Source organism: Hesperophylax consimilis, chromosome 18 (genome assembly GCF_061612785.1).
Source record: "Hesperophylax consimilis isolate HC1 chromosome 18, BYU_Hcon_1.0, whole genome shotgun sequence".
Classification (NCBI taxonomy): Eukaryota; Metazoa; Arthropoda; class Insecta; order Trichoptera; family Limnephilidae; genus Hesperophylax; species Hesperophylax consimilis.
This window is the reverse complement of record NC_142853.1, coordinates 25251645-25266968: the sequence shown is the minus strand read 5'-3', so window position 1 is coordinate 25266968 and position 15324 is coordinate 25251645. Positions and strand designations below refer to the sequence as shown.

Sequence of the window (15324 nt, the reverse complement as noted above, 5' to 3'; positions counted from 1 at the left end):
TTATTTATTGCATCTCCCTTTATATAAATCACGTTTTTTCTCAATTCAATCTCACTAGGACAAAGCCTGTATCGAGGTTAACAATTTACATTTGAGTGAAGCAAACATAGAGTAATCACAAACATAAAGTAATTCTTCCTTCCAACAACATTTTTTATTTCTTTTATGTTTTGTGAGTAGGTAGGTACCAGATTTAAATATTAAACTAGTGTCAGCTTTAGAGGGATGCATATCACAAGAAAACGCACATATATTATTGTAGGTAAGTTAGAGGGTATGCTTGCTGCATTGTTATGTACCTACTCTTTGTTCTCTGCTCGGGACTTTAATCACCGCGGGACTCACGACCAAAGGGCAACTTATTGCTCCTTTAGCATTTTATTGTAATTTCGTGGCCACTTGATCTAAATGGATCTATGCGCGCGTTTCTCACACCTCAAGACCTCAGCACTCAGGACTTCTAGGCTTATTATCATTCAGTTTACTTCCAACCATTTGCCAGCCTCCGCAGTCGAGGGGTAAGACTCTCGACTAGCAAGCTGGAGTTCGCTGGTTCAAATCCCGACGTGCGCATGTACCTAAATGTTGTGTGATTAGTTTGTGTTATTTCCTTTAAAATAATGTATAGTGTATTTGTGGCCCGTTCCAGAGTGGAATATATTCTCAGTACCGCTCTGGTGTAAGGATCATCATTCAGAATTGAAACCTTGCTTGAAATGGCGTGTTTGGTGACCAGAAATGATTAACCAAATACTTCCCCACCTTCTACTTTCTCTTCCCACTACTGTCAGCCTGACAAGATATCCCAATTGGGGATTCCGTAGTCTCACTAGCTCCAGACCGTTAGGAGCAGTTGGACTATTGCTCTAAGAATTAAAAAAATTCCACGAATAGGTAGATATATTATGTATGATTATGTAGTTAACCACCCACCTTGATAAATATGATTTACGCCATTATTATTATTCACCAATAATCAGATACGATTCTAACTTATCGACCATAGAATTCTTTCCTTTGTTCATTTAAGCAATCTACTGTAAAAAATGTACTCCTCCTTAAAAAAAAACATTTAAAAACTTTTAAAGTGACTAATCGTGCAACGGTGAAAACTTAATCAGCGGCAAAATAACAACCAAAATTGTTTCTCAGAAAACCAATTGAAGAATTGATAGATCTAAGTGACAATGTCTAAATGAGATATTTTCCAATCTGTAGAGTTCGGTAGAAACTGCAGATGATAACAAGAGAAGCACCTGGTAGCTGGGATCAAAAAAAATATATGTACAATAAAGCCCGAGATTGTGATATATCGCTATTGCTGGCGACAGACCCCAGATCCTGACCACAGATCTTGACCCCAGATCTTGACCCCAGATCTTGACCCCAGATAGTTAATTTATTATTACACTAGTTGTACCCCGCCACGCGTTGCTATGGCTCGGTCTTCAAATAAGTGAAACGCACGCAATAGGTTTTTTTGTTAAAGATGATATAGGCCCTGAAAAAAATAATTTCCCTCGGGGCCTATGTCATCTTTGGGGATGTTGTGTGGAGGGTCTTTTTTGAAAAGTAAGGAGTGAGCCTGGGTCTTATTTGAGTCACTTCCAAGGTATTCCACAGAAGCAATTTTTGGAAATAATTATTGACGAAAAACCATTTTCGTAGTAGAAATAACATATTATTTGCTATTTTTAATTGCACACGGGGAAAACTCACTGATGTGAAAAATTACTGATATAAGCATTTTTTTAAGAATCTCTTCAAATTATTCGTAATCCGGTTAAAATCGGGACTGCGGAGGCTTAACGAATGAATGAATGCAAGTAAATTTTATTGATTAATTTGTGTTATTTCGTAATTTATTAATTTAAAATAATATATAGTATACTTACGGCACGTTCCAGAGTGGAAGATACTCTCAGTGTCGCCCTGGTGTAAAACAACCATTCAGAATTGAAAAGTTGCTTTAAATAACTTTTGTCGTTTTTGGCGACCAAATATGAATAGCCAGGTACTCCCCAACTATCTTCTTCCCCATCTTATTCCCCTCCCCACTACCTTCAGCCAATTGGGGATGCCATAGTCTCACTGGCTCCAGACAGTTGGGAGCAGTTGAGATTCTTGTACTTTATTCACGTTAAAAAATAATTGAAAGGTTTCCTGTTAAACTTTTAGTAAAATACGAATATATTATCACGATGTCGGGATTTTTAATAAATTAGCAGCACTCATTTTTCTCCTTGTGATACACAAAAACGAAAGCTCATTTCAAAAAATTTGCTACAAAATCGACACCAAATGTGATGCAGATTTACCAGTTTCCCGTTTGCACCCGATTTTCTGGTCACCGTGTATAAAATATCTACCCCCAGCTAATGGCTACATTTTTCAGTTCATTATAATCTCGGGTGTAAGCGTGCTTAACTTGATAATTGAATTAGTAGCAACACCAATAAATTGAGGAGCGGATCTTAAAAAAAACGCAAAACAATGATCAATCAATATCCAATCGAGAGATATGAAGCAATTAACAGATGAAGGAACGATGAACTTGGAAACATTTTACTTTGGGCTAATTCTCTTCCGGCGTTAAGACCGGAACTGATTTGTTCATCTTCTCTCAATTACTGCGAGAAATCGACAACGCCCGAAACCAAAATTTCTAACTATGGCCCTCAGTTCCGATTTTTAAAAACCATTATTTTATCGTTTATTTGAGACACTACAAAGCTAAAAATTAACTGTCAATAGTTTCTGTGTTTTAATTGATGGCTCAGTTGAATGCCAATTGTGTTCTTCTATGATCTGTGTTCTTCTATTAAGGGTCGAAACTTCTGTTTAATCGTCTATTTAATTTTTAAAAAAACGAACTCATAGATTTGTTTTGCTTGGTAAACCACTTGTGTATTGAATGTGTGAATATAGTTATCATTGATATATTAAAGGAAGGTGACACAGGCCCTAATGAAGTGATACTTAATATTCAAATTACGAAATAACATCCGAAACTGCAAACGAATTACAAGTTTACATGCATTTGAGAGTGGACCATAATAATATTCATATGTCTATGGTCCACTAATATTCATATGTCTGTGGAGTGGACTGTAAACACTTTAGAGTGCTTGCTGGCATTGAGTGTATATGTATGGAAGGAAAACGGGATGACCAATCACTTACCACTAATGAATACTTAAAAGGATTTAATGTACTTCTACGACATACAAATCCCTTATTTTTACCTTAAAACAAGATTATATGCACGAACAACACCAACAACTTGCTTTCAAGCATAAATAAACCACTCACCTTCCAAGGTAGTCAGAATTTTTCTTCTGTTTTCCAAACAACCGCTATCGAATTTGCACTATTTTCTTCTAATTGTTCGAAATTTCAAATGGTTTTCCAGCAAAGTAATTGTTACGGAGAGGTAGGAACTTGATAAATGACATTCCAGTAGGAACCAAGGATATTCTTAATTCAAGACGAAACAATAGCAATAACTAGTTACTTATTTATTTATTACACGCGCTAATGGGCTTTTCTTTAAAAAAAATACAAGCATTTTGTAACAGAGTAAACACTTAAAAATTAATACAATAAAGAAGAATGTAAACATAATGGCAAAAATGAAACCTCACGCATATAATTGAATTTAAAAGATTCAACCAAACAAAATAGTAGAAGCGGAGAAGTTATATGGGTACATAGGCCTATTTGTGTCTAGAAGAATAAAAGTGATAGAATATACAACAGATACATTTTATCCAAGAGGTAATTGTAATTTATGTTTTGTGTAGGAATATGCAATTTATAATTTATAAACCTTAGAAACTTCCGTTGAATCTTTTCAATGTTATCTGAATGAATATTGAAAATAAAATTAATAGTTATATATATTTTGCCACAATATATAATATACGAAGACCACAGAAAAACCTACAATATTCTGTATTTTGTTCTCGATGTTCGATAAAATAAAATCTTGTTAATTTAAAGCTTCCTAAAACCCGAGACTTTAGCATCACAAAATATCAAATAGATATCCAAAGGAAACTTTTCTCAGCAGAATCCACAGTTTAAGAATCGTCCATATTTTGGTATCAGTTAGTAGTCACTCTGATGCTGTTGAGAATAGTTTGGGGCTTGATGGAGTCTTCAAAATAACAGAAGCATGGTTTTTTGTTTTTACTGCACAAAACTGCATTTGTACTTTATTTAATGTTACGAGTTTAAATTTATTCCCGACCCGGGCAAAACACTTTTACAGGTGGTCAGTTGACCATAATTCCTGACTGTTACTATTTTTTGGAGAGAAGAAGTCAAAAAATCCACTCGGCGAGGCTTTTTATAACCCAATCAATCACACACATTGACAATCTAAATATCAAAACAAATACGGTCATAGAAGCCAATGGTAATTAAAACACCTATTTTATCCATAGGCCCTAGTTTTACTACTGACCGCTAGGTGCTAGGCAGTGCCCTGTAAAATAAATGGTTGTGCACTTAGCTAATAACTTGTACATTTTAAACATATTGCCACCGCCGGGATGAGAAAAAAAAAACTGGTGGGTTTTTTTTTCGATATCAATACAAAAAAAACTTTCAACAAATATCAAAATAGTTCATTATAACTAAACTACCTAAACCTGAAGGGATCGGGAATATAACTTAAAACAATCAAAAATATAATAACCCTCATACAAATACATAATCCATAAAATTAATCACATTATTCCATAAAATTAATAAATCCATAACCTGATAATTCATAAGATTGATAAAAATTCATAAAATTAATAACATTTACACATTTAGATCACTTAATTAACTAATATTCTAGCTCCCGTATAGAGCAGTTCAAAAACTGAAGTCTGTTTTTTTTTATATGAGTTCATACTTGACTCTTTTCTTTTAATAGAACACAAAACACTGTAATCACTGCACTGTGTAGACCGTTCACTCTGCATTCGGTCCAGTGGTGATCATCCTGTCAAGGGTGGTACATGTTAACTCAGGGGGTTGAGTCTCATATTAAGGGTGCCCTGTCCTGGTAGGCAGCGAATACCCCTGGTCCTGGTTGACTGGAAGCCCCAGTGGCTTCTGGATATAGGTTGGTCAACCACAGCGATGCTCTATGGTCAGTAGTCCTGTGTGGTAGCATCGGTTCAGCCTTGGTTACATTAGGCTGTGACCTTGGGAAGGTCTGTAGTTTGCCGGGTCGGGAGATGCAGATCCTGGTTTGATTCTATAGGCATCAAACATATTTTTGTGATAGGTCGCACAAAAATGCCTTGGGACGTCTTGAGGGTAACCACCCTCACTACGCCATCAGGTCCTGGATGAGTTGCTGTTATGCGCGCCATTCTCCATAATGCAGGAGGCAGATTGTCCTCCTTCAAGATGACCAGATCGTCCTTTTTTATGACTTCTTGGCTGCTGGCCTGCCATTTGGTCCGTTTTTGTAGTTCAGCAAGGTAATCTCGTTTCCATCTACACCAGAAAGTTTGAATTAAGGCATTTAATTTTTGATATTGGCTTAGTCTGTTCTCTGGTAGCTCGCGGACGTCTACTTCAGGGATGATAGAAGCCTCAGTGCCCATAAGGAAGTGGTTGGGGGTGAGGGGGAGTAGGTCGTTGACGTCATCAGACAAGGAAGTTAAAGGACGGGAGTTCAAACAAGCCTCTATCTGACAAAGTAAAGTATATAATAATTCAAACTGTAATGGATTATTTTTGGTAATTCTATATAAATGAAACTTGGTAGATTTAACTGCTGCTTCCCACAGCCCGCCGTGATTTGGCGCCCTAGGAGGAATGAAGTTCCAAACTATACCTTTATCTGCTAAAAACCTATGAATTTTGTCATTGTTCAGCTTTAGACTGGCATACAACTCTTGAAGCTTGTTGGAAGCTCCTCTGAAGCTAGTTGCATTGTCAGAAAATATTTTTTCAGGTTGACCCCGCCGGGCGATAAATCTCTTTAAGCAATTTAAAAAAGTATCGCTTGACAAATCCGTTACAAGTTCTAAATGAACAGCTTTAGTAGAAAAACAAACAAATATGCAAAGATACGATTTGATAAGTGGAGACTTCCTCAGCGCTCCACTCTTCATGTCAATAGGTCCAGCATAATCAAGCCCCGTCACCGCAAATGGTCGACTGGGAGTGATTCTTTCAACAGGTAAGTTTCCCATAATCTGCTGGCAAACTCGAGGTTGGTATCTAAAACATATAATACAGTTATGTAAGACTCGTTTAACAGTATTTTTTCCTAGTATGGGCCAGTATTTCAAGCGTATTTCTGCTAACAGCGCTTGTGGCCCGGCATGTAAATGCACATAATGATAATGTCTTATGATTAATTCGGTTAATTTGTGTGTAGGCGATAATATTACAGGTTGCCTTTGTTGATGTGATAAGTACGTAGCTAGTTTTAGTCTACCATTTGCACAAATTAAACCATCTAATAAACAAGGATTGAGGGCTTTCAATCTACTATTTTTGTTTACCATCCTGTGATTTTTCAAGTCCTTTAATTCTCTTTTAAAGGAATGTTCTTGAGATGATTTCAGCAGACATTTTAAGGCTGCTTCTAGTTCGGTGACAGTTATATTGCCTCCGATTTTATCTTTAGGATTCCGACAATTATTTATAAATCTCAACGCCAAAGCGGTAATTCTCTTCAATTTGGTTAGCGATGAAAATTTTTCGAAAATCTCCCATTCTTGAACATTAGCTGCCAGTAATACATTTTTACTCTTAACCTCAGGGGGATTCAAACAGGACACCTTGGATAGTGGCCAAGCGCTGATCTCTTCTGTCAACCAGCTTGGTCCCTTCCACCAAATTGAAGCGTTGACTAACCTTTCAGCTGTGGTACCTCTGGACAGTATATCCGCTGCATTTTCGGCCGATGATACGTGTCGCCACTGGTTTGGATCGCTGATATCCTGTATTTCCGCTACCCGGTTAGCCACAAAAGTGTTCCACCGCGCTGGTTGACCCCTCAACCAGCATAATGCTATAGTTGAATCGCACCAGTAATGAGTGGCCGATTCCTCTATACTTAACTCCAACTTGATATTTCTAATCAGTTTGGCTAGTAGCACAGCACTGCATAGTTCCAACTTGGGCAGTGAAATACATTTCAGTGGTGCTACTCTAGACTTAGAAGTAAGTAGATGTGCATGTCGCTTACCCTCTTGATCAGTTGAGACGACGTAAGCGCAGGCTCCATATGCTTTTTCCGAAGCGTCGCAGAAACCGTGTAATTGTATATTCCTTGGCGCTCCGTGGTTAATTCCCCTCGGGATTTTCAATACATTTAGTTGTGATAGTTCACCTAGATAGGCCCTCCAGGGTAGTAAAATTTCATCAGGTAGTGTGTCGTCCCATGCTGCTTTTGATTGCCATAATTTCTGCATAATTAATTTGGCCACCACTATTATGGGGCCTAGGAGACCCAATGGGTCAAAAGTTGAAGCTATGCACGACAATATCTGACGCTTACTTTCCGTCTTACTTGACGGTCTTTTAATTTCATATGATAAACAATCTGATTCATTATCCCAGATCAAACCTAGGATCTTTTCAATTTTGGAATTGTTAGTGATCATTTGTTCACCATTGCTTTTCCCAGCAATTTCACCCTGGCCCGACCCAGATGACAATTCCGAAATATTCGATCTCCACTTCCGCAGGGTCATTCCGGCGGACAGTAAAATATCATGTACCTGTTGCTTCAACCTGACGCATGCGTCCAAGTCGTCCTCTCCGGTCAACAGATCGTCCATGTAGAAATCGTTTTCTATGACCTGGCTTGCTACGGGAAATTTAATGCGATTGTCCATACCGATTTGCCGTAGACATCTAGTTGCCAGGAAAGAGGAAGGTCCCAAACCGTAGGTGATTGTCTTCAATTTATAATGCCTGAGTTCCTCTTCTGGAGAGTCGCGCCATAAAATCTTCTGCAGGCTGCGATCCTCTGGGCGTACGTTGATTTGACGGTACATTTTTTCTATGTCCGCCGTCATGACGTATCTATGTTTCCTAAAACGTAAAAGATGAGTGTATAAATCTTTTTGAATAACAGCTCCTACCATTAATGCATCATTCAGGGAAATACCGGTCGACGTTTTAGCCGATCCGTCAAATACTACACGCACTTTAGTAGTGCTGCTCGCTTCCTTTATTACCGCATGATGCGGCAAAAAATAGGAATGGTCCTTTGTTTTCTCACATAGCTCCATGTGATTTAATTGCTCATATTCTTTCATAAATTGAGCATACTGAGATTTCAGTTCAGGATTCATTAAAAATTTTCTTTCCAAACCTTTGAATCTTTTTTCCGCTGTGCCTAATGAGTCACCAAGTTGGTTGACACACGGCCGGCGCGGCAAACTCACTACGTATCTACCATCGCTCTCTCGGGTGTGCGTGGCTACAAAGTCGGCTTCACAAGCTTTCTCCTCGTGGTTATAAAAACTTGGAGGCATCACCTCTTCCATTTTCCAAAATTTTTCAACTTGATTTGACAATGTATTTATTGATAAACTACAGATTTCTGGTACTGGCCTTTTTTTATGGTGAGCGTTGATCGGGCCCGAGATGATCCATCCTAATTCTGTCCTTTGGAGAGTAGGTCCGGTATCCAATCTTAGCCGATCATTCTTCAAGATCTCCCAAAAACTCTCAGCGCCCAACAGTATATCAATTGGTGCTGCTATGTTGAAGTTTGGATCCGCCAATTCCAATCCTGGCGGAAGCTTGAAATCCTTCCTGGCCACCGTTGCTTGTGGTAAATTTGTAGTTATTTCCTGCAATATTAGACATGTGATATCTTGTTTATAATTTGTTTTTAAAGATTTCATTTTAATTGCAACCCGTTTCTTTATATGGGTCACGTTGTTATGTATACCCGACACGGGTTTGTTTATGCTTTCACACTTCAAATTCAATTTTATTGCGAACTTTTCGCACATAAAATTTGATTGGGCTCCTGAATCAATTAATACCCTTGCTTTATGCATTTCATTATTGCGATCTAACACTCCTATGATTGCTGTCGATAATAACACAGTTTTTTCCGCCTTCACCAAGGCGGAGTGGTTGGACACTGAAACTCGTTCAGTTTCCATATGGTCGCTACCTCCAGGGCAGGCTTCACCATTTTTATCGGAATCATTACTCGGGTGATTCCCTTTATGCAATAACGTGTTGTGGCTATCGCTACCACATAACTTGCATTGTATATTAATTTTACAATATGAGGCCGTATGCCCTAACCTCAAACATTTGAAGCAGGCCCTAGACCTCTTTATCATTTCGCTTCTCTCTCCTGAAGTTAACTTTAAAAACTTTTTACAATAATAAATTTTATGTCCTTTATCGTGACAACATATACAATTATTGTGGGCGGCTGCTAAGAAAACTGATTCCTTTCTAGGAATGTTATTGTTGCCGCCATTTATTTTCGGGTAGGTAACATTTTTTTTCGATTCTGTATGTAACATTAATTCTAAAACTTGCGCCCTCGACGTTAGACACTTGAGAAATTCTCCTAACGTTGGTAATTCTTCCTGTAATGTTGTTTGTTCCCAATGCTTTCGCGATATTGCGTCTAATTTATTAGAAACTATATAAATAATTAATGCATCCCATTGATCAATTTTTAAGCCTAAATTTTGCAGAGCCTTTAGGTTCACATTAGTCTCATCAATTAAATAGCGCATGGCTACCGGATCCTCTTGTTTCATTTCTTTAAGTTGAAACAAAGCTTGTATATGCTTATGAACGGTAGTTCGTAAATTTGCAAATCTTTGTTGCAACAATTCCCAGGCTGACACGTAATTTAAATCTGATACTTCGAAATTGGCGATCACTTTCGCTGCATTCCCCTTTAAGCAGGATTGCAGATAATAGAATTTTTGCACATTATTTAACGTTTGATTATTATGCACCAGTGTCTTGAATGTCTCTAAGAAGTTTACCCATGTTTTTTGATCACCATTGAATTCCCTTAATTGGAGGTTAGGAAGTTTTATTGCTACCTTGTTTTGCTCAACGGATTGTAACATTTCTTTTGCTTTCGCTAAAATCGAATAATATTGATTCTCAAAACTTTCCCTTTGGGAATTATTCTCGATGTCGTCAGAATCTGGTAGAGATTCTATTTGATCTTGAATTAATTCAAACTGGTTTAATACGTTTTCAATTTTTTCATACCTAATTTGGATCTCGTTTACCGATAAACTATTTATTGAATCCCCGAACCTCGTGAGTTTACCTTTTAAAACTCCTCGTTTGGCGATTAGCGATTTCATATTATCCATCTTAATTGCGTAAAAACCAAAAAAAAATGTTCCCTTTAAAATATTTTCTGCGCAATCGTATTATAATTGAAACCACAAATAATGAAATAACCAAATCCAGCCGTACCTTGACAAATTCTTACAAATAATATGTTTGAGCTACCTAACCTTAAAAAACCAACAATAATAATACACAATGACTTGCATCTATGCTGTAGGTAGCCGTTTTTTTCTTTTCAAATTATTATATTAGCAAAATACACAGTAAAACATAGCTTGTTTGAACTTGGAAATGATTAAAAAGATAGGAAGGCACAAGGTTACTCATCTGAATTTCTTCTGGAATTGGCATCAATTTTTTCCATCAAAAGCCTTTTGTTTGGTGCTGGTTCATTTTTCCGATAAATCCTCTGATTATATCCATCCGCTCGTTAGGACCATGTTGAGAATAGTTTGGGGCTTGATGGAGTCTTCAAAATAACAGAAGCATGGTTTTTTGTTTTTACTGCACAAAACTGCATTTGTACTTTATTTAATGTTACGAGTTTAAATTTATTCCCGACCCGGGCAAAACACTTTTACAGGTGGTCAGTTGACCATAATTCCTGACTGTTACTATTTTTTGGAGAGAAGAAGTCAAAAAATCCACTCGGCGAGGCTTTTTATAACCCAATCAATCACACACATTGACAATCTAAATATCAAAACAAATACGGTCATAGAAGCCAATGGTAATTAAAACACCTATTTTATCCATAGGCCCTAGTTTTACTACTGACCGCTAGGTGCTAGGCAGTGCCCTGTAAAATAAATGGTTGTGCACTTAGCTAATAACTTGTACATTTTAAACAGATGCAATGATGATTTTGCAAATGATAATTCAGCAAATAACTTTTGATACAGAGCGGAAGGGTGAATGAGGTGGGGGGGTGAGTAATCAATTTCATCTCAGAAGCGTGAGAAATCTATTTAGTATAAATAAAATTGTATTTCAATTTCCGAAGAGAGCAGAAAAAACTGTTGGACGGTTAATAATTCACCTGTGAAGTCAAAGGAGATCGCGAAGATTGAGTCACGTGCTTCTCCTGGGGAATGTTCAGGAATCTGTATTATTCACACGCGGAGGCACGTAACCTTTGCATTAAAAGTGTTTTGATTCACTTGCACAATTCGCATAAAGCACCTATTCTGAACTCTGTACGGATTTATTCTCTTTATTGTTTGCCGGCCGATGTAATATGGATAATGGATTCGTGTTTTGATTTAGGGGCATGAATTCTGCACGTGCCCATCGTCCAAAGTGCCTCTGGCTGAGCCATGGGAACTGGGAATTGGTGTGTAGAGATTCGCTTTTACACTGAACTTGCAACTTCAACTTTCATCCTCCGCGGAGGAACGTATTTCAATAATGAACACAAATGCGGGTAGCGGATACTCACATAACCCTTCTCACCCATCGATGGAAATAGCTTGCGAGCTTAAGGCCCCTTAGAAAGCGTTCAGTTATGGTTTGAAAGGGAGATATCTAAATTATTATAAGCAGTAATTAGTCGCCTGAAATATCCATACAAATTGAAATACAAAGATCTCCCGAGTAAAAATAAATGCCGTCGATATGAATTGAACCCGCACCTTCTGATGTCCGCTCAGGTGGTTTGAACAACTGAGCCACGTCGGCTTATTTCCAACACGCCAAATAATTCAATATTTACTAGTATTTCAATCAGCAATTACTGCTTATTTTGTCACCTGTAAACAACCAACTTAATTTAGTACGAAAGGCTTTGTTAGTGCTAAATTTCCAACTAGATGGCGTCGGGCCACATTAAATCTACATTTGTTGGTGAAATTTGTTGACTTGTCAAATATTATTATTTTTATAATGATAAACTAATAAGGAGATAAATAAATACGAATGTTAGAGGGAGCGCGCTAATAAGCGAAAATTGCGAACATATTTAATAAAACACGACTCGTTTGAAATAGAGCAAAAATCTCTCTACAAATGCTTTAGTTGCATTTAAAGATACACTGTAAATTTTTTTATGCTTATAACAGAAAAAGTGTTTTTAATAATATTCGGAGCTTACTTTGCGATTTTTTTCTCTCGAGGGTTTTTCATATTCAATCAACAATTAAATTTCAATTAACTTTTCAGCATAACAAATGTATAGATATTATCTTCAAACATAAACAAGAGTTAACGAGAAACTTGTTATAAATCGGTAGGAATTGGGTATGCTGGTGCTTAAGGATACCTAAGATGATTTGGTGGTAGTCGCTGTTAGAATACGTTATCGGATGGGGCAATACAAATGATAACATTCTAAATTCACTAATTAGAACCCAAAATGCCGTCATGAAAATTAAACTGAAATTCGCTGTACGAACTAGCACTGACGAAATCTTCAACAATCCTAACACTATATCAATTAAGGCGATGCACTACGTAGTGCAATATTTTAAATCGAGCCGCTATCAATAACACCCCTTACGTAGATGGCGATAAGGTTTAAATTCCCCCGCCTGTTTTGATTTATGCAAGAGAAAAACATGGCCAAAAAGGCCTTTTATTTTATTTTGTGGATGTTCAGGAATAATTATTTAATTTTTTTTTCGATCATTTTATAAATGAATTAATTTGCCACATTATTCAATAAAATCATAACCGAAAATGGGTTCGTAAGTAAGTAGGAGATTTTGAACTTTAACGCAGTTTTCATAGACATAAACTTTTTTTTCTGGGCTTATAAAAAGACTTATTATAAATACTCGATTATTTCAAAGGCCAATATGTATTCTACTCGCAGTATTTAATTAAAGCATCTGAAACATTCTAGGCGACCAAATTTTCAAACCAAAAACACATGATTTTGAATTATTACGTATTGCACTGCCTTAAACAAATCTACACGGAGAAAAACGATTAGTGCTGAATTTATGGATGTGTTTTTAAATTATTTGTCATAGTAAATAATCAACAACTACACTAAAAAAACACTAGGTTACATAATATACTTTTAGTAACTTCGTATCATTCATTTGAGATTTAAAACATTTTCCCCTTGAACACTTTCCGTTTAAGTTCTTAATATAGTATAATAATACGTTATTTTTGAAGATAATCTCTAGTCGAAAAAGTAATTATACAAAATTCCCTTGATAGAAAAAATCGCCAAGCATGATTCAAAAATTATAAAAATCAGATTTGGTTCTGGTATTTAACATGTTATAGGAGCGAAAAAAATCACAGTGTATCAAAAGAAACATTGTGATATTTTTCGTTTGTTTAAGAATGCTACTTCAAACGTTTGTCGAGAGATGTTTACTCTATTTTAAATAATACATGCTATTTTAAATATTTTCGCTTGCGCCTATTAATTTTAATCATTTTTTATCGCTTATTTAATTTAATTTAAGCTAATTTGTTCACTTTCGGAAACAACTCACGTGGTCTCACTTTATATTCAAATCGAAAAGATAACTACAGAAGCATTAAAATGTGCACCTTTATGAAACCAAAAGCACCGAACGCAATTTGAAAAAAAAAAATCATAATTCCGTACAAAATATTTTATATGAAACAACAATGAAGTGACTACAATGATTGTAATAAATTTTTCTAAAAAAATAAGTGTGTTTTTAATATTTTTTCTTATCAGTAATTTAAGTTACAAATAACGTAAATTGAGCCACTTTATTTTATTTTTTATGTTTGCAGTTGATATTTTTATATTAATAAATGTTTATTTATAATGATACTTCATCATCTTTCTAAAACTGTTTTTAGTTTTCAGATACGTTCAGAAATACTCCATTCATTTGGATTTTAATGCAAAGCGGAAATACTCCGATCGTCTGACAGAATATGCCGTAGGCCTGAGGAGTTAATATTAGCGCGCTCCCTCTAACATTCGCATTTACACATCTCCTTTTCAAACCATCTTCTTCCTTTTGAACGCTTACTACGGAGACTTAATTAAATTTAAATATAATGCCTGAATTAATTGATTTTTTGCTTATTGCAGATGGCGAACCATTTGGACTTCAACTTACATATTTCTTCTAATTCTAAAGGTAAGAAATGAAATAAATAATATATTTTTGAAAGAGCGCTTCAAAAGCTAAAAAAAATCGTAAGAAAAACGCAAGATTGACCATGCAATAAAAAAAAGAAGTTTTTTTAAACAATAACTCTAGATATGTACTATTATAGTAGTGATTGAAATTAAGCAAAAATCATGAATATCCTCGATAATTTTTTAGATGTTTAGATCTTAAAAGGTCGTTAAAATAAGATATTCCTAGATACACGTGGGTATGTTGATTGTGCTTATGATTGTATTAAATTAGTAAGTTATTTAACTGTTTCCCTTTTAAAATTTTTTTAGCGTCAAATATTCTTTAAACATTTTGTCTGTTGTATGAACATTGATTGTTAAAAGAATTTCGGTAGAAAATGTGTAAAGTATTTTTCAAGATTCTTAAGGAAGTGGAGTAACAAAATATTTATGTATGCATAATATTTATGCATACATAAATATGTATACAAAATATTTATTGGCAGTTTAGCTGGTATACATAATAAATATAATATAATAAATAAAAAATGTTCATGTGGACCAAAAAACATATGTTCATGCATACCAAAAAACATATTATTATGTCAAAAAAAATGTTCATGCAGACCAAAAAACATATTATTATGTCAAAAACATATGTTCATGCAGACCAAAAAACATATTATTATGTCAAAAAACATATGTTCATGCCAAAGATATTAGAAGAACGAGATGTGCTATGCGCAGTTCGTACTGAGTGGAATTGTTTTGCCGAGTGTCGCCGGTTTTGTTCACCAATACTACTGCACACCTTCGCTTGCGCTAAGGTATCCGCACTAATACATAGAACAGATTTCTGTGCGTACACGTCCCGATACCGTTCAAAGTACCCTAATTAGGTAGTACTCCGGCTACGGTCCGGCGGCCAACATAGCATATCTCGT

At 35.9% G+C, this 15324-nt stretch overlaps 1 protein-coding gene across 2 annotated transcripts; it reads right to left on the bottom strand.

The window, feature by feature from the left end:
* Nucleotides 1-3711: 3711 nt before the first annotated feature.
* LOC149415561 (uncharacterized) lies at nt 3712-11161 on the bottom strand. Of its 2 annotated transcripts, XR_016303788.1 has the most exons (3): nt 7208-11161; nt 6082-6231; nt 3712-5499 (listed from the first exon to the last, which is right to left on the bottom strand). XR_016303788.1 is itself a non-coding variant. In XM_089642743.1 (2 exons), exons 1-2 carry the CDS (start codon nt 10338-10340, stop codon nt 6152-6154), a joined length of 3213 nt encoding a protein of 1070 aa, XP_089498869.1. In that variant the 5' UTR covers nt 10341-11161; the 3' UTR covers nt 3720-6151. The 2 variants fall into 2 exon arrangements, 1 of the variants encoding a protein (XP_089498869.1); XM_089642743.1 differs by having other exon boundaries at nt 3720-6231.
* Between the last annotated feature and the right edge of the window lie 4163 nt (nt 11162-15324).